The sequence below is a fragment of the Anser cygnoides genome, chromosome 2 (genome assembly GCF_040182565.1).
Source record: "Anser cygnoides isolate HZ-2024a breed goose chromosome 2, Taihu_goose_T2T_genome, whole genome shotgun sequence".
Lineage (NCBI taxonomy): Eukaryota > Metazoa > Chordata > Aves > Anseriformes > Anatidae > Anser > Anser cygnoides.
In genome coordinates, this window is record NC_089874.1 from 54362007 (window position 1) to 54384534 (window position 22528).

At 44.4% G+C, this 22528-nt stretch overlaps 1 protein-coding gene across 1 annotated transcript in view; it reads right to left on the reverse strand.

The window, feature by feature from the left end:
- Positions 1-313: 313 nt before the first annotated feature.
- The window catches only part of ATXN1 (ataxin 1), a 295425-nt gene continuing 273210 nt past the window's right edge, over positions 314-22528 (reverse strand). Inside the window, exon 7 of the mRNA XM_066992103.1 lies at positions 314-8363. Coding sequence (XP_066848204.1) covers positions 8238-8363 — 126 coding nt within the window. The 3' untranslated portion in view covers positions 314-8237. The remainder of the gene's footprint in view (positions 8364-22528) is intronic.

Sequence of the window (22528 nt, forward strand, 5' to 3'; positions counted from 1 at the left end):
GCCTTGGCAAGAAAGTTACCTCACAGAAAATTCAGTTCTTCATCTCCAAAATCAGCATGTGGCTTCTATGATCTCATCATATGCATGTAATGTCATTTTCAAAAGCTACAGCCTCCAGTTTCTGCTAAAAGTAACTAAAGGGGGGGGGGGGGGGGGGGGGGGAACAGTGTCACCTTTAGAGATTCTATGAGTTTCTGGGTGACTCCTGGAGCCCTGTGAGTCTTGGACCTCCTGGCGGCAGGACAGCAGCCAAAAGCAGCTGTGCAGGGAGAGAGTTATAAGTTTCAACCACAGGAGAGGTGTTTTTACAAAAATGCAGTTACACTTGAATGTTATTAATAAAGAAGTTAGGGATTTAGCCATAACTACACCTGTGCTACTATGGCTGGAAACTCCCAGCCCTCGGCTGGTATCTGCCTGGCTTTCATCCGCCCTGTTCAAGGGAAAGCTCAACCCGCAAGGAACTACAAAGGCAGGATGTGGAGATGTTTCAAGATGCAACTGTCATGAAAACACAGCTCTGTCTTCTAGCATGTAGATGCTAATTTCAGTATACACAGAAATGTTAAAAAGCCAAAGAACTGTAGAATAAAGGCTTCTGTATTTTTAAATTATTTTGATTTTTTTTCCCTAAGTGCCACAAAAGCATGTACACAGCAATGTTCATATATTTTAAGATTTATTTCCTTGTTAAGTCAGCGCTGTTGTGTTCCCAACGGAATGCCCCTGGGGAAAATTCTCATCTGCCAGCCCACGCTGTTTCACTTCACAGCAGCATGCTGGCACGTTGATCAAAGATGGGGGAAAATTGCAGCTCAGATTTCCTCTATATGGTTTCAAACAACAAACTTTCTGCAGAGTGTTAAAATCATGAATTGACAAGTCTCAGCTTCAGAAATGCCTGGTGAAAGATCCTTCTTGAATTTCCCTCAGTTTTCACAGAAAGCATGCTGGAGTAAATACCTCAGTCACCTTTGTGCCCGTGGGTTCAGCTGTTGGGAGCCTGTTAAAACTGAAAGCAGGAACTGTAAGTCTCTGTGGGAATTGACAAATAGGTTTAAAAGGAAAGGGGGAAAGAAGGGAGGAGAAGAAGTGAAGAAAAAGAAAAGATTTTCCACAGTGGGGCCTAAACACAGCTTTGGGCATTGCTGGAAGACACCTGTGTCAAGATGGATCCTGTCTGGCTGCAGGGTCTGGGGGGGTTCCTGCTGTGGGGCCAGGGCTGCCCCCAGGAATGCAGACTAGGGTGAGTGGGGCCGGGTGGGCAGCAGTCTGGGAAGGCAGGACAGGGCTGGGCAGGAGAACAGACGTGCCGAGGCAGGTGAGGTGCCTACAGCCACCAGCACCCACCACGAGGGCAGAGACAAGCTCACCGTGTCTGGATGGGCATGGGAAAAGAGCAGTTGCCCAAACATCCCCATCTGCTGCAATACCTTGCATCTGATGGGAATTTAATCCATCTTTCTGTCTCCTCCACGAAGTGTACCAGCACTTCCTAGGAACCTGCTGCCATTTTATGGCCCTGCCAGGCCACAGCCAAATGTCCCAGTCTGCAAGGACCTCGTAACATCGTTTGATGTGACTTCAAGGTGTAAGCAGCCAGCTGGAGCCCCTTTGCTCAACAGTTGGTTCAACAGCAGTGAGTGGTAAAAGCTATCATGGTTCCAGTGTCCTTTTGTTTCCTGTAAAGGGTGGTGTGATCTAGCAATAGGTGCCAGGAGAAACGCCGAGAAAGGGCTTTCAGAGCCCTAATCTGAAGGAATCACTGTTTGGTGTAGTAGCAAGGAAGCACAGACTGTAGTAAGTGTGAAAACTTGGTGGGAATCATGATTCCTCCACGAGGCTGTGGGATGGGAGGTGTCCGGAGCTGTGGAAAGGGCTGGTGCTCCCCTATGCTCAGGTCGTGCGTGAGGTTCAGTGTGAGTGCCTGTGTCTGTCAGGACCAGGGGCTTTTGGGGGCTGGCCGGTGGTTAGCTTTCATAGCACTCAGGCATACACCAAGCTCCTGAAAGGAAAAGGTCAGGCAAACAAACCATACAGGCTTTCCCAGATCTTAACCACAGGTCACTTGCTGATTTCTTGCCAAGGAAAATGCAGAATGCTTTCCAGCTGCTTGGAGCCTGGGGGAGGGCAAGACACGAGTGGGAGGGGAGTCCGTCTGCTGATGTCTTTCTCTGCCTTCACTTTGACCCTCTCCTAAGTGACCTGATTTAACATCTCCACTCTTCGCTGACCATTCCTTACTCTGCAAGACTTTTCTGTTCTCTCACCAGTGATTTTTGATTTCAGTCACGAGGCTCTGAAGTCAGCCAGTCTTCTGCCAGCAGCTGTCCTTATGAACTCCACTCCGGGAAAGATTCTGACTTTCTTTGGCCAAGACCGTTTAGTGGTCACACAGACAAACAAATCTCTTTCTGTGCCTCAGCAGGAGCACAAAGGGCACCGTCCACCACATTTCCACCTGTGGCAGCAAGAAAAAAATCAGTAGAACTGAACCTTTCCTCTTACCATTGGCATGCCTAGACAAAAACGTTCGTCTGTATCTTCCCTTTCAGGGTCACTTAGTGGTTAGAATGGGATTAACTGCGTGTGCATACATTTAAAGGTGTTCATCTTCTCTATTTTTATCCAGTAGTTGGTGCCTAGCTTCTCTGCTTCTTCAAAGCAAATCAATGCAGGTAATGATAGACAGTAACGTGGCAACGTTTTACATAAACAGGCTTGCCGGAGCCAGATCTTCCTCTCTCCTGCCAGAAAGCTGTTTGTCAGAGGAATCCATGCATCTGGCACCAAATTCCAATCATAGCACGACAACTGTGGGAATTACAGCGACATTGGCAGCTCATCTGAAGAGACAGTATTTGTTTTCCTTGTTTAGAACTATAAATAGTCAATAGAGGACTCTCATTCAAGCAGTATCGATGATTGAAGTAATCCAGGCACAGAGACATGGCCAAAAATTGGACTCCCACTCCCAAGCTGACCCACCTCTTGCTTCGGAAGCCCAAGTTCCAAAGTGGCAGTGCAGAAAACACATGCCCAGCAGCAAACAAGCCCTCAAGATACACTGACACACCCGCTGTTTGTGTTTGACCTTAAAACTGTTTGCCTGTTCCCCTGCCTGACCTACATTTTTTTTATGTTTTCAACACCTTCAGCTCTGCTGTGGTTTGAGCAGCTGACTTCCACCTCAGCCTTTCCAAGATCTACAAAGTGGAACAACACTGAGGTGTCCCGAGAATGCCCTGCCTGCCTGGGCAATGCGCTTGGCGCTAGGGCATGTGGACAGCATGTGCCCTTGCATGAGGCAGCTGCAGGGTCTTTATGTTCAGTACACTGGAAGCGGTGCTTCACCACCTTATCATCAGGGCTCTCCTACCCTGGGGGAGATGTGCATTTGAACCTCTCCTGGGGTTGAAGTAAATGACCGCAGCTCTTCTATTCCCTGGGTGAACTGTCCCTCTGCTGTGATAAGAAGTAGAAGAGGACCATGTCTTTCTTCTTTAATCTCAAAATAAATAAATAAATAAAATAAAATAAATTGCTCAGTTTCTACTTTTAAGAATAATTGCAAGCACATTCTTGGAGGAGACTGCTAGGAATGACATGTGTGGAAAAAACCTTCTAGGGAAAGGCAGAGACACAGGGGTATTGCCACAATGGATTGCTGTTTCCCAATAGACCGAGATTTGGGGCAGTAGGTTCCCAAATGCCCGAGTGCAGGTACTTTTTCCTTGTGTCATGTTCCTACCAAAAGGGTTTCCCTCAGAATCAGTTGTCATGTCCCGCAAACCAGGGCCATTACTGCAACAACATTTTCTCTGTGGGGCAGGAAGCTCTGTACCAATGGAAAAAAGAAGAATACCAAAACCAGAGCACAGTCTACTGAATGTAAAATCAGCAGCATAGCTGTAACCCGTCCTGAAAATCATGTCCTTGAGCTAGAGGGGAACATGTGACTGAGAAGAGGAAGTAACAAGGGTAAGGAACAAGTGACAGGAAGATAAAGGGCAAGTATCCAACAATCAAATACGTTTCTGTGGTTTTTAATAATAAATGGGACTGTGTCATATGCTTCTTTTCTCACTCTTAGCTATGCAAATATTAAATGAGAAACCCCGGGCTGCCAAAGCCTTCCTTATCAAATACCAGTCACAGCCACAGAGAAAGAACATTGCTTTGGTGTTGAAGATGCAAGCCCCCCAGCTAATTGTCAGCCAAATGCTGTCTCCCTGGATTTTTTTGGTAAAATTCAAGTTCTTTATGATTTCACCAGGGCACATTTTTTTTCCCAGAGCAGTGGAGCTTGTTCTTGCTCAGCACATTTGTGGGAGGGATACAGTACTGTCATGTGAAACACCCTGTGGCTTCACCAGCAGCTTACTGGGCACCTAATAAGAGGTATTATCCCTGCTCAAAGCAGTATGGTCTGTCTCCTGGGAGGTTTTTCCCCTTCCTCCACGCTTGCAAACTCACTTTTCCACTTCAGTGCAGTCCAAACAAAATGCATTTCTACTAAGTAAGGCTAATTTGCATGTGAAATTTTACTTTGGGAGGGAGTTTTGTTCTAGAAAAATACGTATGTTCAAAGGGAAAAAAGCTGGGTATCTTAGTGAAAGTACATTTTTCTTTTTAGCTCTGTCCAGCTTAAGAAAATCATCATAAGACTGATGTCTTCTAGTTTTACATACTTTCAGAACAGACTCAGACATCCAGACAGGCACACTCATAATTTTTGCTTCAGTGTAAGCATGAAGTTTCTGTCATAGGAAAAGGCATTTTCAGAAAGTTTTTCAAGTTGTTAAACAAGGAACTGTAACTGAAACTGTTCTGCTAATTCAGTGATAATTTTCTCTATCACCGGATGATCACCAGATTGAAATTTCACGTGCTGCTTCCGCACAGCAACCAGTATAAACCTTTTCACCCCTGAGTTGTGGCTGCTTCTGTGTGTTTTGTTACCTCTCATATCCCACACTGCATTGCCTTGTTTCTGAAGATGCAATGCTTTGCCTTCACCATGGTCTTCTGCTCTGCACAGCCACCTATTTCTTTACCTGTAAGCTCCTTGCTGCCTCCCTCCACAAAGCCCTGCCCTGCTCACCTCCTCTGGCTCAGATTGTCCTTCTCTGCACTCTTGATGCCTTAAACCCAACACCAGTAGCATGTCAACTCTCTCTACTCTAAATCAGCTTCTGTCTGCATGCTGCTGTGTTTGTTGCTACAAAGCAGTATTTGCACTACTCTTTTTTTAGGCTGAATCCCTGCAGTTGGCCATAATCTGGTTCTTTCTACAAATCTCTGCCCCTTGGTCTGTTGCCTTCTTCCTAAAGGATATTGCCGTATTTTTTAAAACATGGGCACTTGGATCTCTGATGAACTGAGCATCAAAGAAGCAGAAGGCAACTGGCCTTGCAAGAGATACATAGTCCCAAGATGGCAAGACTGCTCTTTCTGAGGAAAAAAGATAGATAGGGACCTAAAATACTGTCAGGGATTCTGTGATTTTGCTAGTAATGTTCTTGAATCTACAGAGGTTTTGAGAAGAAACGTGTGTGGCTAACTCATCCCAGCCAAGAAAGACTTTACAGTGATGTTCCCTGTACGGTCTCCAATAAATGAGAGCTGCTAATTGTTCATTCCTCCTAAACTTTCATTTCTCTGTGCTGTAAGTGACTTAGCCTGCGGCAGGCTCCAGTCTGGACTGGAGTTTTTGGTTCTTATCCATCCACCTTAGAGCTTTGTTGTGGTCCATGTATTTCCTCCAGGTGATCGTCTTACAAGGTACCACAATTTGCCACAGGGACAGGCCCAAGTCCACAGCCATCATTCAAGCTAGACTTTGGACTTGGCTTTTTTTCTGTAAGGGGAACTGCAGTGAAACCAGGTAAATCTCCAGTTTGGGGGTTCAACACTGAGACTGCTGATTGGATCGGCATCTGAATTGCGCTGTTTGGGCACGTCTCTTGTTTTTGTTAAATACTGAGACGTTCTTCCCCCTGGGCTGTCTGCTCCTGACATTCATGCTTTGCCTCCAGTTTGTAGGTTGAAGAATCAGGTAATTACTACCCTGGGATTTCCATCCTTTGGAAAATGCTGTGCCCTCCTACCAAATGTGGATTTTTCTGTTTAAACAGAAGTGCTTGTAATGAGTGGTTTAGCTTTGCTTGTTGCCTTGTGTTTGTTTCTCTGTAAAACGAACATTTTCTCCAGACTTGCTCAGGGCTAAAAAAGGTGTTTCATAAGTCTCACATTAGTGTGCAAGTCTTTACATGGATACAAATTAGGTTCAGGATGAGATATCAGTTGCTCTCTGAGCTTGGTTTTCCTTATCCCACCAAGCCACACATTGCCCTCAATGCTTCTATGGCCAACTGGACTCCTAATTTCTCCAGACAGCTGCCAAACCAGCTGGACTGTGCAAAAAGGACATGTCTGAGGCACTATTTCGTAGTGACTGTGGCATAATCAGACCTTCAACTCAAACATACGAATTGATCCAGGTAAGTCTCTGTCTGGACATGGCTCCTGCTGGCATTTTCCTTGGCACAAGCGCAGCATAATGCCAAAGAGCCACAGGGAGCAGCCAGCAGAGATGGAGTGTGGGAGCCTCTGCTGCTCCCCCAGGATGGTCAGGCTTCTGGAGTCATGCAATGGGAGCAGAAAAATAAAGCACTCTGTTTTATGAAAATTAAGGTTCACGTTGCTCTTGGGCTCCTTACCGGTTGCTAGTGTAACTGTCAGCTGGGGAAAGCTTGGATGAAGAGCATCGTCTCCTGGAGCAAAATTTCTTGCTTTTCCTCCTGGCAGATTTCTTTCAGTGGGAGAGGAGGGCTGGGAAGGGCCTGGTGCCTTTTCACCAGGGGGAGGCAAGAGCAAAGCGGGATATTTGGGAAAAGGCCCACGACAGGTGAATTTGCACCAGCTCTGTGTGGGGCATGTGCTGTGGAAGATGTCCCATACCATGGTCCCAAAGCTTGGAAAAAAATGGCCAGATGAAGAAGGGCACAGAGATACCAGTACCACCTCACCTGGGAGCTTTACTGACAGATTGGTGAAAGCCAGAGCGAGGTGACAACAGAGACTGTGTGCACACCGATATGTGTATGTATGGCTCTTATCGCCGGTGCTACAAAGGAAATCTTGTATTACTTGGCGACTACAACAGCCTAGAAAATGGAGCGGGCACCAAGGAATAAGTGAAATGGAAAGAATCTGATCCTCCTCATTAAACTGCTCACTCTCCAACAACAGATGGTGTGTTTGGGAGTGTTTGCCGTTAAGAAAGTTAAAGCCCTGGACCAAAGGGAAAATATAAACCACATTTAACTACTTGCATATGTTGATGTTTGGAATCATTTCCAGGCAGATATAATGTCAGACATCCACACACTGACCCCCGTTTTTTGTTTGCCTGTGCTCTTTCATTCGTTTGTCATGATGTTTGTCCCGTGACCCAACATGACAGCAAAATGTTGGCTATTGTTTTGCCATAAATAGTTTGGAGAACTATTTAGGAGAAAGGAGAGCTGCAGCTCATGGAAGGTTTTGTATAGCAGAGACATTTTAATATAGGCAGGTGGGAACAATTATTATGTCTGCCTTGAACTCAATTCAAATAGCTATGCCAATTTGCATCACTCAAAATTTATTTTACCACGTCGCCTGTCTGTTTCAGATCGTCGGAAGTTTTTTTAAACCTCATCCAAAGCATTCTAAGAATGATACTGAGAAAAAAAATATCATTTTGCCACCTTAAAAATTCTTGCCTGTGGAAATCCTTCATGTGTGTACCACCTAAATCATATAAGTACTTGCATTTGCTTATACCTTTGAATCTATGCATACAGGTACATGTATTTTATTAGGTTGCAGTTGTTTTTCTTCCTACCCTGCCTCATTCAAATGGCCCCAACTTGGAGAACGTGTTAGTGCTGGAGAGAGAGGAGAACAAGGGCTTTATGTTTAAAGCATCAGCTCTCTGGATTTGAACTCGGCTTTTACGTGAAGTTCCCACCTGATGCCAGCCATGTGACACAGCCACGCTGTTCCCAGCCGGCTGTTAAAATAAATCCACGCTGCAGATTGCTGCTCTCAGCCTGCAGGGCAGCTGCGATCCTCTCCCACGCGTTACCTGCACCGTGCCAGCACCGTGCACTTCCAGCCGCGCAGCACCCCGAGGTCTTGTTCTGCCCCCAGATCCTTCTCTGGCAGACGTGCAGTGCTGATGGCCAAAGCTACTGCTCTCGGTTGCCTTGGTCAGGCCGCGCTGGTACAATCAACTCCGGAATTTGGCTCAGTGCATCACCTGCTGTCACCATCAAAACGTGTTTTCTAATATTAGACGAATCCCCAAGGTGCTCCTTGAAAGGGAAAAAATATATATATATCAGCCGTATGAGGTGATGAATGTGCTGTATTACTGGAATCTGCAAAATGATTTCCATTAAAATGTAACATTAAATCTCGCTCCTCTATTCCACTGTGAAGCATCGGGGAAAATTATCTCATGAGCAGGGTATTTCCAAGATTTTGAAACGGATTCACAGTCTCACCCTGTCACTGATGCTGTCAAATTGGCATACCGCATACCTCAAACTGCTGTGCACTGCACAGCCATAAATCCCACATGGATTTATCCTATTGCCTCGGTGTCGTTAGCCCTGATATGACAGGCTGCAGTGCTGAACGAGCGCATAACTTGGCAGAGGTCATGCAAGGTAGCAGAGACCTCCCAAGGGAATACAGGCTTCATAACAGTCTCATTTTCTGAGCACTGCTGGGTAAGCAGCCTGGATGCCATACTCTCTCGGTATCATTTAGTTTTGCCCTCGACTGTTTTTACTGAGGATGCATCTGCGCAACATTCTGGGAAACAGAAGCATTTATCAGGCATTTTCTTGTCTTATTTTCTGACCCCCCAAAAAGTTACCTGTCATTTCCCAAAGCCGTTGCCAAATCGCAGCGTGGCTGTTTTAAATATTCATTATAATTGTGTTAACATGTTTGCTGAGCGAGCACTCCTGGCCTGTGCTGACCGCTCGGCATTCAAAATTAGCACAGTAATTATATTTCACAGTCTACTGGCCGATGGGAAATTTCACCTCACTTGTGAATTTGCATGTTCTGAAATAGGTCGGAGAAGCAGATGGCTTTGCAAGAAGAGAAAAAAAAAATATATATATAAAAAGGGCTGCGAGTCAGCCTCTTGTTCTGCTACTTGGATTAAGCCCTTTCTAGCAGGGTGAGGGCTCACACCCAGCTAGGTGGCTCCCTGGTGCTCGGGGAACCATCGGGAGCAGCTCTGGGATCTTCCTGGAGGTGGCTTTTGGTTGGCTTCCAGGGGCGTTCATGCACAGTGTGTCCAGCAGCACCAGCTCCTTAGTGGCTCCAAAAGTAGCACCAGATGAGCCTGACATTTAAGAGTCCGAGGGCAGCTGAAAAACAGCTTTCCACTGCTGTGAAGCTGAAGCTGTAGTTAAATACAGGCGTTGCCAACTGCAAGACCTGTTAGATAACTGAGCAAACATATCTCTGGGGAAACCACCTTGCCCTGAAGCATTTTTCTCACTTCTGTGGACATAAGGAAACTACAACATCCATCTTCTAGCCCTTCTTTGATTATCACTTCAACCCCAGCAATTAAGGCAGTCTCAGACACAGTAAGTTAGAGTCCCCCAAGGAACACAAACGCCCCCAAGGAGCCCACCACATTCCTCCGGTGTTTCAGCACATTACGAGGCCTATTTTCCCACATACTGTGGTGGGGTGAAAAACAAATGAAAACGCTGCAGGGTCACACAATGTACTTCTGTGAGTGCTTTCATGCTTTCATGTTTTGTATGGATTTGCCTCCTTCTGGCTTCCTGTTTTCTCTTACTTGCCTTCAACCCATGTACCCACAAACACCTGGTGTCTCTCTCAGCACTTGACGTATCTCTCAGCTTAATAACATCGCCACAAAAATAACAGTCACTGTGATCACCAGTTGGGGTTTTTGAAGAAGAAGAAGAAGCCAACAGTCACGCATGGTGACCTTGCGTGTCCAGTCTCTGGCTCGATGAAGAGGCAGTGCCATATGCGAACCTGTCATGATGCCTCTCTGTGTTACTTCTCCATTCTGCACTATATCCACAACGATCCCACAGCCACAGCATCTCTGCAGATACAGCTGCACCACCAGCAGTGGGTGTCTGGAGAGAACCCATGGGCTCCTGATATGACACCAGTCCTTTCCACGTGCACTGAAGGAGAATCTTTGCTGGTCTTAGGCTGAACACAGACCACAATTGTTAGGTGGGACCTTAGAGTTTGGACATTATCAGAATGCAGGCTTTTGCTTTCATATATGGTAAATTTACCTGGATATGCCAATGCTGCACTACCCTATTTTTCTTTCCTTGAGGCCCACAGGAGAAAAACACTACTTTTTTTTTTTTTTTTCCTGCTTGTTTGTTGTGTTCCTGCCCGTATGTAAGAGACGCTGTTCACACAAACAACCAAGTATATGTAAAGAGGTTCCTGGGAGAAGCCTAACCCAAGAATGGAATTTTGCTCGTCAGTCACAAAGCAATTAGTAATCACACCATTTTCTTCTCTTAGGAAACGAGCTCCACTGTCTGAATTGACCGACTGCGACAGGTCTGAATGCAACACTTACAGATCTCCGCCTATCAGTAGCAACTCAGTCTCAGCTACGCTCAGCCAAAAGCCCAAGGCTTTTATGTATGTTGGTTTATCTGTGCCCTAATTTTATGCTAACCATTGCAAAAATCAAGAACTGATTATTTATAATTAATGAGGGCTTTTTCCAACACCAAGCAATGAATTTCTTAATGACATTCAAATCAGCTGTACACTGAGATGGAAAGGGAGGATTCTTTTCATAAAGGTATCAATACTTGTTAGTGGCAGCCTGCTCTTGCCTTGTCTTACAGTCCTCTCACAGTGTATGTTTCCACGTTTTGTTATTTTGATTCCAATTTAATTTATATAGAGAAAAAATAGTGTATCAATGTACAAAGAATGTATCCATGTCAAATGATTAAATCATGAGTTCGGTATGAACTGCAGAACAATAAGAGATGCCTTGAGTAATTCATCTTATCACCAGCCTTGAAGAATGGATAAAAACACCTTACAAAATTCACAACAAAAGTTATCTTAGAAAAATGTGACATAATACTGTCAGCAAAGCACATGTAAAGAAAATCTAAATGCAGAGGAAAAAAAAGGAAGAAAAAAAAAATCAAAGGTGAGTCTTGATGCTGCATCTCAGGTTTCCCTGCCCTTGTAATTATTTCCAATGGATGGTGACTACATTGTTCTTAAAATTTTCTGGGAGCTTAATTCTTCCACAGAGCAGAAAGGTAAATATGACCATAACAATTATTCATGCTGTATATTCATTTCACTGTATCTAATGCTGTAACTAGAACTGATCAGAAAAATCATAGCTATATTCTTGCCCTTTTCTTGGAGTCTATTTTTCATGGATAGGATTCCAGCTCATTGATTTTTGGTTGGAGGCCAGGCAGGTTTTGATCTGCCATCTTATCTACAGAAACAGACCACAGCAGACAACCCACCACAGCCCAGCATCCCACCCCCTCATGGGTGATTGTCATCTCATGAAAAAAGAATAAGACCTGAATGTTTGAAGTCATATTTGCATTCTTATGAGAACAAACAGAAGAGGTTGAAAATGAGATTATCCTGAAAGATACCTGGATGCTTTGACTGTATAAGAAGTGATGGGTGTCACTGGCAGTCCTCAAAAGGCATTTCCTTGAGAAACCAACCAGAACTGGTAGAAGAAGGATGGTACTAATTTGCAGAGGAATTGCTATTTTAAAGGTTTGTGCAATCTGGAGCAACTCTACACCCACGGTAGGGCCTGCTGGTGCCAAGTAACCCAGACTCTTGCTACAGGACCAGTTATTGGGCTCAAAACTCATGCTCATCCCATAAGAACTAACTATAGTTGGCTTCTTTAGGAGGTGAAGCAAAAGCAGTTCGACATGGTGCTATCATCCCTTTAGCTGTAGGCTGCAAAAACTCGCTCACCCTGACCACTTGGCCTGATGTGTCAGCAATGTGCAGGATGTGCAGGGAAACACTGAGCACCTGGAGCACACCCGGCACAGTGCTCATCTCATGAGCATCCCTCTGGCCACATGAAACTCTTGGGGTTTGGAGCACTTGCAAGAGGCAGGACAAGATATATCACTAACATGCTGAGAGAGATCCAATACAAGGCAGGCAATGACAGCAAATGCCTACACTCAACCTACTCCCCAAAATCAGAGCTATCTGTACCAAACAATTCAGATTGCAATACACTCAGATGAAGAAGTGGCAATGCCAGGGTGTGCCGATGGGTACGAGAAGGCTGGGCACTACTGCCTCTAAAAGGGGAAGCAGAGCTCAAGCCACAACAAATGCTTTGTCATCGGGAACTCAGCCCAAGCAAGGCTGGCATCGTGGTTTGTAAAGGCAAAGGACGTGGCTGACCAGGCCTTGCTCTTCAGTAGGGTAACTCCTAGGGTCTTAGCCCAGATTTCATAGGCCCCCCTGCATATCAGCAACAGTGCTAGCAGCACTTTCTTGTTTCTAATAAATTCCTAAATTATTTTTGTTTTCTAAATGTCATAGAAAAAGGGAATCAGTCAGTCAGCAAGACTGACACATGCCAAATAATCTCTCCAGGGAAGACAGTCATCTGTACCATTGCGTTTGACCTCATTTGTCTGACTCAATTTGACAATCTAGGCTGCTATTTTTCCTTTCTGCCTTCTGCACAAGGAGCATCTACAGCTTGAATTCACATGTTTTCGTGCAAGATCCCATCTGATCATCCCCAGGGAAGCAGTTTGAAGTTGTCTGATGGACAGGTCATATGCCCAGAGCCTTGTACCTCTGTTAGGAGCTGGGTTAAATTTGATGCACAGCTGGAGTAGTGCTTTTGGTGTTGTTGCTTTCAAAGGGAGCCTAGTTCCTATGTGCCAAGCTGCTCTGAAAACCAGCTGTGTGCTTGAAATGGGAATGACCTGGGGGTTCATTTCAACATTATGCTACTGTACCAAATCAAAATGCAACTGCAGATGTAGCCACAGATAAGACATTTCAAGTTACTCACCATCCGTACTAACCACGTATGAGATCACATCATTCAACCTTGCCTATCTGAAACAACAGCAAACAACATAAAAGGACTCAGATTAAGGACTGTGCTCTTTGGAGATGTCTTTATTTCCCCCAGATAACATCTGTGACATGAGTGATTTGAAAATACCATGGAGTAAATTGGAGGAATAAAATCTAGAAAAAGCAGGGAAATAACTTTAATAATAAAGCAGTCAAGAATCTTTCCAGATCCTCTTGTAGTCTTTTGATATTAATGGACTTTGTGAATTTTATTGTGTTTTAAGGCTGTAGCCTGTTCGTGAGAAGTCTTTGCTCTAGTATTTAGGATTATGGTTAAAAAGAGTCAAAGGAATGGGATGTTGCTTTCTTTTGCAATCCCCTAACACAGCTGCCTGTTCCCAAACAGCACAGGGACTTTTTTAGAGAGGATGTGGACCAAAGAGACACATTCACCCTCACTCTCTTAAAATAAAGATACAGCCTGCTTCTCACATTAGCCCACCAGAACAGGCAAGTCACCTGCTTTCTTCTGTTTGGGAGCATCCAGAACCTGGAGGAAACGGTGCACTGAGAAGAAGAAAAAGCATTTAAAGAACTTTGTGATCCCAGAAGTGATACACTGAATTGGTTCAAGAAATACTGTACTCTTCAGCAGGCTGCCATTTCAAACAGATTTTATTCATCAGGTCTAGGATCCAGTGGGTTGTTTCTCTAGCTCTTTATTTCCTAACCAAGGTTTGCAAAGAAATATTTCTCCAGCTTGCCACTCCAACACACACACACACACAAAAACAAACAATATGACTGTCCCCAAGTTGTCCAGCTACTTCTATCTGTATTTCTGAGCAGTGGTTTCTATGTGGAGGAGCAGGTCTATGGTCCTCTGCTGCTTGTTTTTCTGTGTTCTCACAACAGCTGACTCTGAAAAGGGCTGGATTCATTAGAAATATTACAAACAAACAAGCAAGCAAAAAAATAAAGATTACCATGCAATGTTTTTTCCCCAAAATTTCTGAAATGTGTCATGAAAAGCTGGGCAGGACAGAAAAAAGATCACAGAAAGTAGTTTTATCCTTAGTAGGTGAGCACAAAAGATATTTCCATTTGACAAATCATTTGGCTTTCAGAGTTTTGACAGTCTCTGTACAAATTCTCTCAGTAATGAGATGCTTATTTCTTCTACTGACCTTGCTGGTGTTTTAAAAACATTTATTTACTTATCAAGAAACCCTCTTTTGAATGAAAATTTCATCTGTATCTTTCATCCCATTTTCACCTGTATCCCATCCCAGAACAGTAGGCAGGTGTTGCAGCATATTTCCACACTCAGGTGTCCAAGCAGCTGATTCCTCACCTGGCCGTTTTCCCACACAGCCCACCTGGAAAGAGGAGAAAATGCCTTGTCGGGAAATGGAGAAAACAGGCATTTTTTTCACAAAATAAACTCTTGAGATTTTGTTGCAGGGTAAGAGGAAGCAGACATTTTCAAAATCTCCATGTTTTTCACCACAACGAAAAGCCTGTTCACTTCTAAGTTATTTATTAGATTCCCTGTAAAAATGCCTGCTAACGGGCAACTGACTTCTGCAAAAAAGCAGGTGATTTTGCAGGGGGATTTTTTCTGTGCTGTTGCGTTAGCTTGGGATCGTAGTTCTGCTGTGCCCAAACTCCTGGCCACCCATGCTTCCTGGTTTATCACCTGCACCTAGTCTCAAGTCAGCCAGTTGGCTTTTCAGGCAGGAACACAGGTTAAAAAAAAAAAATCTTTTGGCCATGCTACAGCTGGACACTATCACCTCCTCATGATTCATGGTTTTCCTCTGGATTTAAAGGAAGCCAGCAGTACAGCCAAGCACTGTTTGTGGTGATAGGTCTGAAGGAAATAGGGCAGGCTCTCTGTGAGCTCGGCATGAGCGCTGCAGCATGACAGCTGCTTACCGAAACGAATGAGAACAGTCAACACCAGCTCATTGCCTTTGATCTTTCTTTGCAGGTAATTTTTATGAGTGTTTCTGGCATTTTGTGTGCTCTTGAGTATGACAGTGGTGGACAAAAGGAGCTCCTACCACAGACTGACTTTTTATGCCACAGAAAACAAAGAAAGCTCTAAAAGAGATCCAGCTAAGACCAGAAAATCCAGCATGTGTAAAATGGAAAAGGATAAATGGCTGAAATCAATGACCTTTTAAACTTATTTCCAATGCTCAGCTGTCCCTGCTGTGTTTTCTATAGAAGAGACAGCAGCAGGCAGGAGTTTGGGAGGAGTGAGCCATGATTCAAGGCTGTAGTGAACACCACGTAAATCCTATATCCCTGTGCATCCCCTAGCAGGGTCTGGCCCCAGTGCTTATACCAAGGGCATGAATCCGTAGATAGCCTGGATTTAATCTGCTCTCTTCGATAGCAAATATATTTTTGTGACATTTCAGGAAAAAATACTCATTTTAGAGCTTAAATCCCTGACTTTTTCCATTCTCTTTCTTCAGAGAGCCTGACAAGTCACATTCCTTTATGAGGGCAATTGTGCTTTGTGAAATTAGTATGAAATGCTGGTCCTGATACGATCTTGGTTTGTATCCACTTAGCAGCTCTGCATGGCTGTTGTGGGCCTGGTGCTGAACTTGGAAGTGCTGGCTTTGCCCTTATTTGTCCTTTTTACTTCAGGGCAATTCCTTCCTCATCTTGCTTCTTCTTTTTCTTTTTTCTTTTTTTTTTTCTTTCCTCCAATTGTTTATTCATTTCACCCCATTTGAACTAAAAAGCTCTCGGGCAAATGCTGTCTCTTATTATGTATTTGTAAAGCCAGGCCCTCAGCTGAACTGTAGTCATTATGAGCTATTACAATAGCAATAAGAGTAAAAATTAAAATATTTGCACAGCATGGAAACACCGGTGGTAAATCCAATTCAGGATTTTTAATGCTACTGAAACCTACAATTCTGTGTTGCTTCAGTTTCATGGTGCTACCTCCTCTTACTCAGTTTTAACGTGCACATCCTGGCACAAGTGATTTTCTTCCAAACTCAACACCACCAGCTCTTTTCCTATCAGGATGCACCCTACTGGTACTGAGCAACATCTCCAGAGTTGCACATGACATCGACTGCCTGGGAACCAGCAAAATCGCATCTCCCTAATCCTCAAAGCTTGCTTGAACAGATTGCTGGCACTGTGCCTGTGCTAGAGGACAGGAACATTTAAAATCACATAATTTTTTTGGCTCATTGAAACCGTTCTGTTGCCCTGTTTTTTTCATTGCCATTCAGCTTGATTTGCAAGCAATTTTCTCAATGGAGCACTTCAGCGAGGTTGGGTGTACACTGTGCTCAGTACTGCATCCTAACCGTAAGCCTCATTGGTGTTAGTTTATTTTCTGGCACTGTCGTCTTGTGAGTAACACTTACCTTCCTGGGTTCTCACACAAACCCTTTCCTACTGGGTCATCAGATGCCCAGCGAAGCTTCCTTCATTCAGGCAGATTCTCGACTTCTTTTTAACAGCTCACTTTCAGGATTCATTTCTGCTTGTTAATGCAAGCCTCCGAGCATGCTGCTGCTGTGCATTTTTAAACACTTACCCAAATGTCATCTCTATTATTTCCAAACTCTCAGACTCTTTGGGGATAGCTTAGATGCAAATGAGCTGTCAAAGAAAGATTACTTGAACCAACATTAAGAATGACAAAAGGCTTACAGACTGCATGTACAGCTCATGGTTTCCAGCTTCAGTCAGCCGTTATTCACCAAAACCAAGGGTTTATACGCAGTCCAAAAAACTGTTCAGCTTTGTTACAGCAGGTCAGTCTCTTTTCTATCGAAAGATTTAAATCTCTTAGATCTAGGAAAATTCCAGTTTCCACGTTCACCCCACACATTCTTCGTACCTAAAAATTCACTTTGGAGGCTGCTGTCCTATGCACAGTAGAGTCTCTTTTCCCTGTCCACACTATCTGGGGTTGTCGCACAGGCGGATTAAAATAAAAACTGTATTAATCTTACCCTGCGCAGCAGCCTGAGAAACAGTGAGAGCTGCTCAGGAAGAACAAACGAGGACCAAATGGGGGCCCAAATTCAGCAGCTTCCGTGAAGAGCTGCCTTGCTGTCACTGCAAGCAAAGGCGCAGTTTTGCAGAGTCCAGCTTTCTATCTGCAGGTGGCACCCCCGTCTCTGCCGTGGTGACATACATTTTGCTGAAGAGCTGGTTTCTTCAATAGGAAATAAGAGAACCCCAGAGGCTGAGGAATTTAAACCGAATCCTGACCTGCTTTAACAGTGATGGTTACACACAGGAGATGCGTACACTCATGCACTCATTAAAATGGGCTAGCAAGCCAAATTTGTCTGTCATACAACTACTGACGTCAACAGGAGACCCACTGTGCTTGAACAGCAGCTGTCACAATTTGTTCCCTGGCTAAAATTCAGCCAAAATCAAACCTAGAGAGATACAGCAGGTACTTTGCAGATATTCAGGTCTTGCAGTGAGTAATGGAAGAACAGGGCTTGAGGGTGCATGAGATATGTTTAGCTCTGGCTTCCCATGCCCATGGAGAAACCCTCCTGCCTCTCACTGGCAGTGGTCCAGATGATGTCTCTTTCAGCAAGGTAGTCAAATGCAATTTAAAAAGTAAACACATACATTGCACTTCTCATCTCGAGTGCCTAAAAATGCAGCTGAGCTTTAATTAATCTGCACAGCATCTCTGCAAGGTAAAGGAATATTTTTATCCCTTGTGTGAAAGCTGAGGCACAAGGAAGTGGAGTATCTTACAAAAGGTCAAAAAAGAAATCCATCTTGGGAGAAAAGAGTTTTCCTAATCGGTGGTAACTGTGGGCTAAAGAATATTCCATGTAAATGATGAAAACATGTTCTGTGAATTTCATGGTTTATTCCTGCTTGGAGATACTCTGCCCACAAACTGCTGCACCAAGACTGAACATTAATCCGTATGTCATAACCTGTTGGTTCTCAGCCCAAACCACTTGCAGCCTTTTTGCTTTATGGAGCATGAGCTTCAGGTTTTATGACAGCCAAGACTGCCCCACAGCACCTTTGGAGAAAACAGCAAGAGAAAACTGCAGCGTGGTCAAATATACGTTGTACAATGTTGACTTGCAGGAAAGTATTGCTCAACTGGATAAAAGGGGGCCATGTGCCAACTGCTGATGCCATTGTTCGTGGCATATGGAGGGGAAAGAATATTGTTTTTATATGCGTCATTCCTTGAATGTGTCTAGTGGGGAAGCCTTAATATTTCCAAGTTCACGGATTCCTGCTCTTGTCCCCACACAGGGATAGACGGGGGTGTATACCAGCACTGCCACTCTTCCTGGCACCTTCCTTTGAGAGCTGCCTCTCATCTTGAGCAGTCTTCCCACTCAGACTCAGACTAAAATTGCTCTGTTCTCACATCTTATTCTACATATGTTCCGTGGGATCCCAGCAAGGGGATCCTTGTGGCCAGAATCCTTGTTGGCCTCGCCTTCTATAGCAGAGCAGGGGTGTGCAGCACCCCGAGAGGATGGGGAGGGGATGGGGACTGCATCGTACCCGGCGCCATGAAAGCACAAACCTCTCCTCAAGCTGTACTAGCCCGAGGTGAGGGAGTGCACAGTGGTTACAGTCCTCTCAAGTTGCCCGGTTAAATTTGCTTCCTTAAGAATGAATCATGCTGACCTAGGAAATGTAACAGGAATGGATATGTCAGTTACCAGGGTACTGCTGCGCCTTGCAAAATCTTGGCAAGCTGTTTCCTAAGGGCAAACTTTCACTTCCTGCCCCAAGTGATAATGCCCTCTGCAAGTACATGAGTAACTATAGTTTAAGCGGACTTAGGCACGACAGTGTTGAGACTGTGTCTCTGAGCAGACACACCTGTGGGAATAAAAAGACTCTTCTGCAAAAGATTCAAAGAAAGATTTCTGAAGGAGCTCAAACTACATCCCCCCAGCTGAGCATTGGAGAAATGTCACAGTGGGCTCTCAACATCCCCAGAAACCTGTGCAGCCACACATCCAAATCTATAAATAAGATTTCTTGTGTGTTGCATTGAATGGAATGACAGAATTTTGTCTTTAAAGAAAGAGGAAATGCGTTGGGCCCTATAGTATTGACTATTATTGACTTCAGTGGTCAAATTATCACCAGTGTAGGACACTGCCTGTATTCCCAGGCAACTCAAAATAACAGGTAGGAGGATTATGGAGCTTCCCCTTTTGCTTACAAAGTTGTGGTAGCTCTGAGACTCGATTATGGATCTATAATCCAGTGCTTGGTTCACCACCAGAACTCCTAGCCTTTTGCCCTATATCCATTATTTTCTAGAGGTTTAAGTTATTCTGTCTCAAAAGCACTGCAGCATAGCAGAAATAGAAAATCTGAGAACTAGCCTAGAAGAGAGAGAAGAATTTTTGATCTCAATTATTACTAAAGCTCCAACAGTGGATGTATTTTCTCTTTCCATACTTAAATCAATTCTAAAGAGGGATTTTCTAACTAATCTGCATTTGTTACAGAATTTGGAGCATTTCTACCATTGTGCTACGGACTTGGGAGATCATGTGGCAGAATTTAGGCTTCCCTCCCTACAGAGTACACCAGATCTTTGTTAAGACTGTGAAAGAAAAAAAAAAAAAAAGAAGAAGAAGAAAAGGTTGAACTTAGACCAAGAAAGGCTATCTACCCTGGGAGCTGGGGAGAGTAATTTGTGGCACAAGTTTATTTACCTTTACTCAATTAACTTGTGTTAGCAAAAAAAAAAAATAAAAATTGATACGTCTGCAGGGAGTGGGGTAGCATCTAATTAAATGACTAACCATGCTATTAGTCGGACAAAACAAACACTTTTCTTTTCAGCTGGAATGGCATGTATCTCTCCAGTGAGCATCTATGGGCGGGCCGAGCTTTAAGGGTGTAACACTTCTGATTTCAGGGTTGCTGACAATGAAAATGACAGAAATTGGCTGTGTGGGGGGAAATATGGCAGCAAGGCATTGGATATTTGAGCTCAAAGACCTGGATTGTTTTGTTTTTCCTGATCCTATTAAAACTAGCATTGCACATCCTGAGATCCTATCTGAGGAGGAAAACATTGAAAAAGTGTGCAGATATAAAACAAAAGATATTTCACAAAACTGCTGGCATTTTTTTCTCATCTCTGTTGTTTTGGTTATGACTCAGAAGCCTGACTTTTCAGGCCACTTGATATTTTGTTTACCAGAAAAGCTTCTTAGTGCTTTGGACAATGTCTGTGCAATGATTTGAGAGCTGTTGTAGCATGTATAAGTATATCGAGTCCTGCAAACAGCACATTTTTCATCACTGCTGGCAGTCTCCCAGATGCATTCAAAGCATTCACAGTGTGCTTAAGAGGAGCTGGAACTGGACTGTTTGCAGGTGAGCAGACCTGTGGCATGCTTGGCCGTGCACATCCCGCCCATGCACCGCTCATGCGTGAGAACGTGGTCCTGTGTGTGTGATCAGACTCTTCCCTGGCAGACTGCATGCTAACAGTAGAGATGAAAAGTAAATCCAGTCATGTCCACAGGGTCAGACTTGCATTTCCCAGAGCATCCTGGCTATCACATGGACTGTTGTTGTCCTTCACCAAAAAAACAGGCAGTACTCACGTTGTCTGTGTTAAAAGACATCTGAGCTGATGCTAACACACGAACTTAGGGGGTTGCAAATGGTCGGCACATTTGAAAATCAGGCACTTTATTTTGGTGCTTGTACAGATCTGCCTTACGGGCCTCATTTCAGAAATGCCATTTGCAAATTTAGTTCTAAATATTTTATCGTGTCTATTCCCCTCAGAATGAGCTGCACAGATTAAACACAAAATGCTTGCAGAGTCCTCAGATAAGATGCATCGCTGACACAGAACGTATTGTTAATTATGATTAATTATTATTATTCCGCCGGCTGACAGGCATCTGACTGATGGATACTTTCTAATCCCTATTCTCTCCCCAGATTTTCTTCCTAATTAGTGTCTTCCAGAACCTTGTAATCACATGACATGCAAATGAACTGTATGTTATTTAGCCGAATAGATTACAGTAGATTGGCTGACTTTCTCTGTCACAAACAGGCTAGAGAAAAAGAAACAGAGAAAAATCACACGACATAAATTGTTATTTTCTCTTGCAGGAAAGAAAGAAACCAGCAGTGCTCCGTGCGGTGCTGAGGACACAAAGCAAGCGGTTGAGGACTGCGATGCAAGAGTAAAGCTGCCCTCTGCAGGTTACTCTGTCACACAAAATAAATCACGCCACAGCACCTACAGGGAGAAATGAAGTGGTTTTCCTGTGTGTTGCTAACAGATTGCCTCAACTGGGGGGAAAAAAAAAAAAAAAGACACAGAAAACCCCAAGCCACGCATGCCCTGCACCCATGAGCAAGGGTCTGTGGGCTGGTGGTGGTGGGGAGAGAGACAGAGGTGGAAGGAGCTTCACTGCAAGTGCTTCTTCCCTTTGCTTCCCAGTACAAGGTGCTGAAGAAAGGAGTGTGGAGCCTCCAAAGCACAGAAATACATTTCTCAAATGGACTGAAAGTGGCTCTCCCCCCTTCTGGCTTGTGTACCTCCCACAGTGCCAGTGGCTCAGTCGCTCCTGGCTGCAGAGGTGATCCCAAAGCTCCCTCACCTAAGGGAGGGCTGAGGTCTGCTGCTGATGGCTGAGAGCAATTTGCAGCTCCCTGGCTGAGGAAAACACAGTGTACAGTCCTCTGGCAGTCACTAATCCCTTCCCACTCACTGGCCTGCAACCAGCCAACCTGTCTAACACAACCCAACTCATTTCTAGCAGGATCTGAACCCTTCTGCAATCCACAGTTTGTCCGGATGCTTCCACATGCACGTCTCCATGGCACTTATGTCTCTGCTCCAGTGCCTGTGTCTTTTCCAGTGAAGCTCTGGCCCAGCTGTTGATGTTGGCACATGTGAAAGCAGGTCACAGTATAAATAAAATTTCTTTTGCCAGATTATCTTTTAAGCAGCACTTCCAATGTAGTTGCTATGCAGAGGCACAGACTGCTGGACTTCTGCGATAAAAGTGGTGTGGGAAGCATGGAGGAAAGAAGAAGCCAAGGATGGAAAAAGCTGGTGACTATTTAGGCAAGTTGGATTAATCCTGTAGCCAATTGTGAAACCTGAGCATGTGAAACAGGTGGAAGGGTGGACAAGTAAGGAGTAGACTGCTGCGGCCACACTGCATGTAGGCTTGTCATTTAACAACAAAGCTTACAAGCTTGATGTTTCCAGCAGCAACACCCACCTGCCTAAACCCTTGAAGCCCTGGATGTAACATGACAGACTCATTACAAGCTGTGCTGTTGTAAAAGTGGAGATGGCTGCTGTCAATCACCACCCATTTGATGCCTG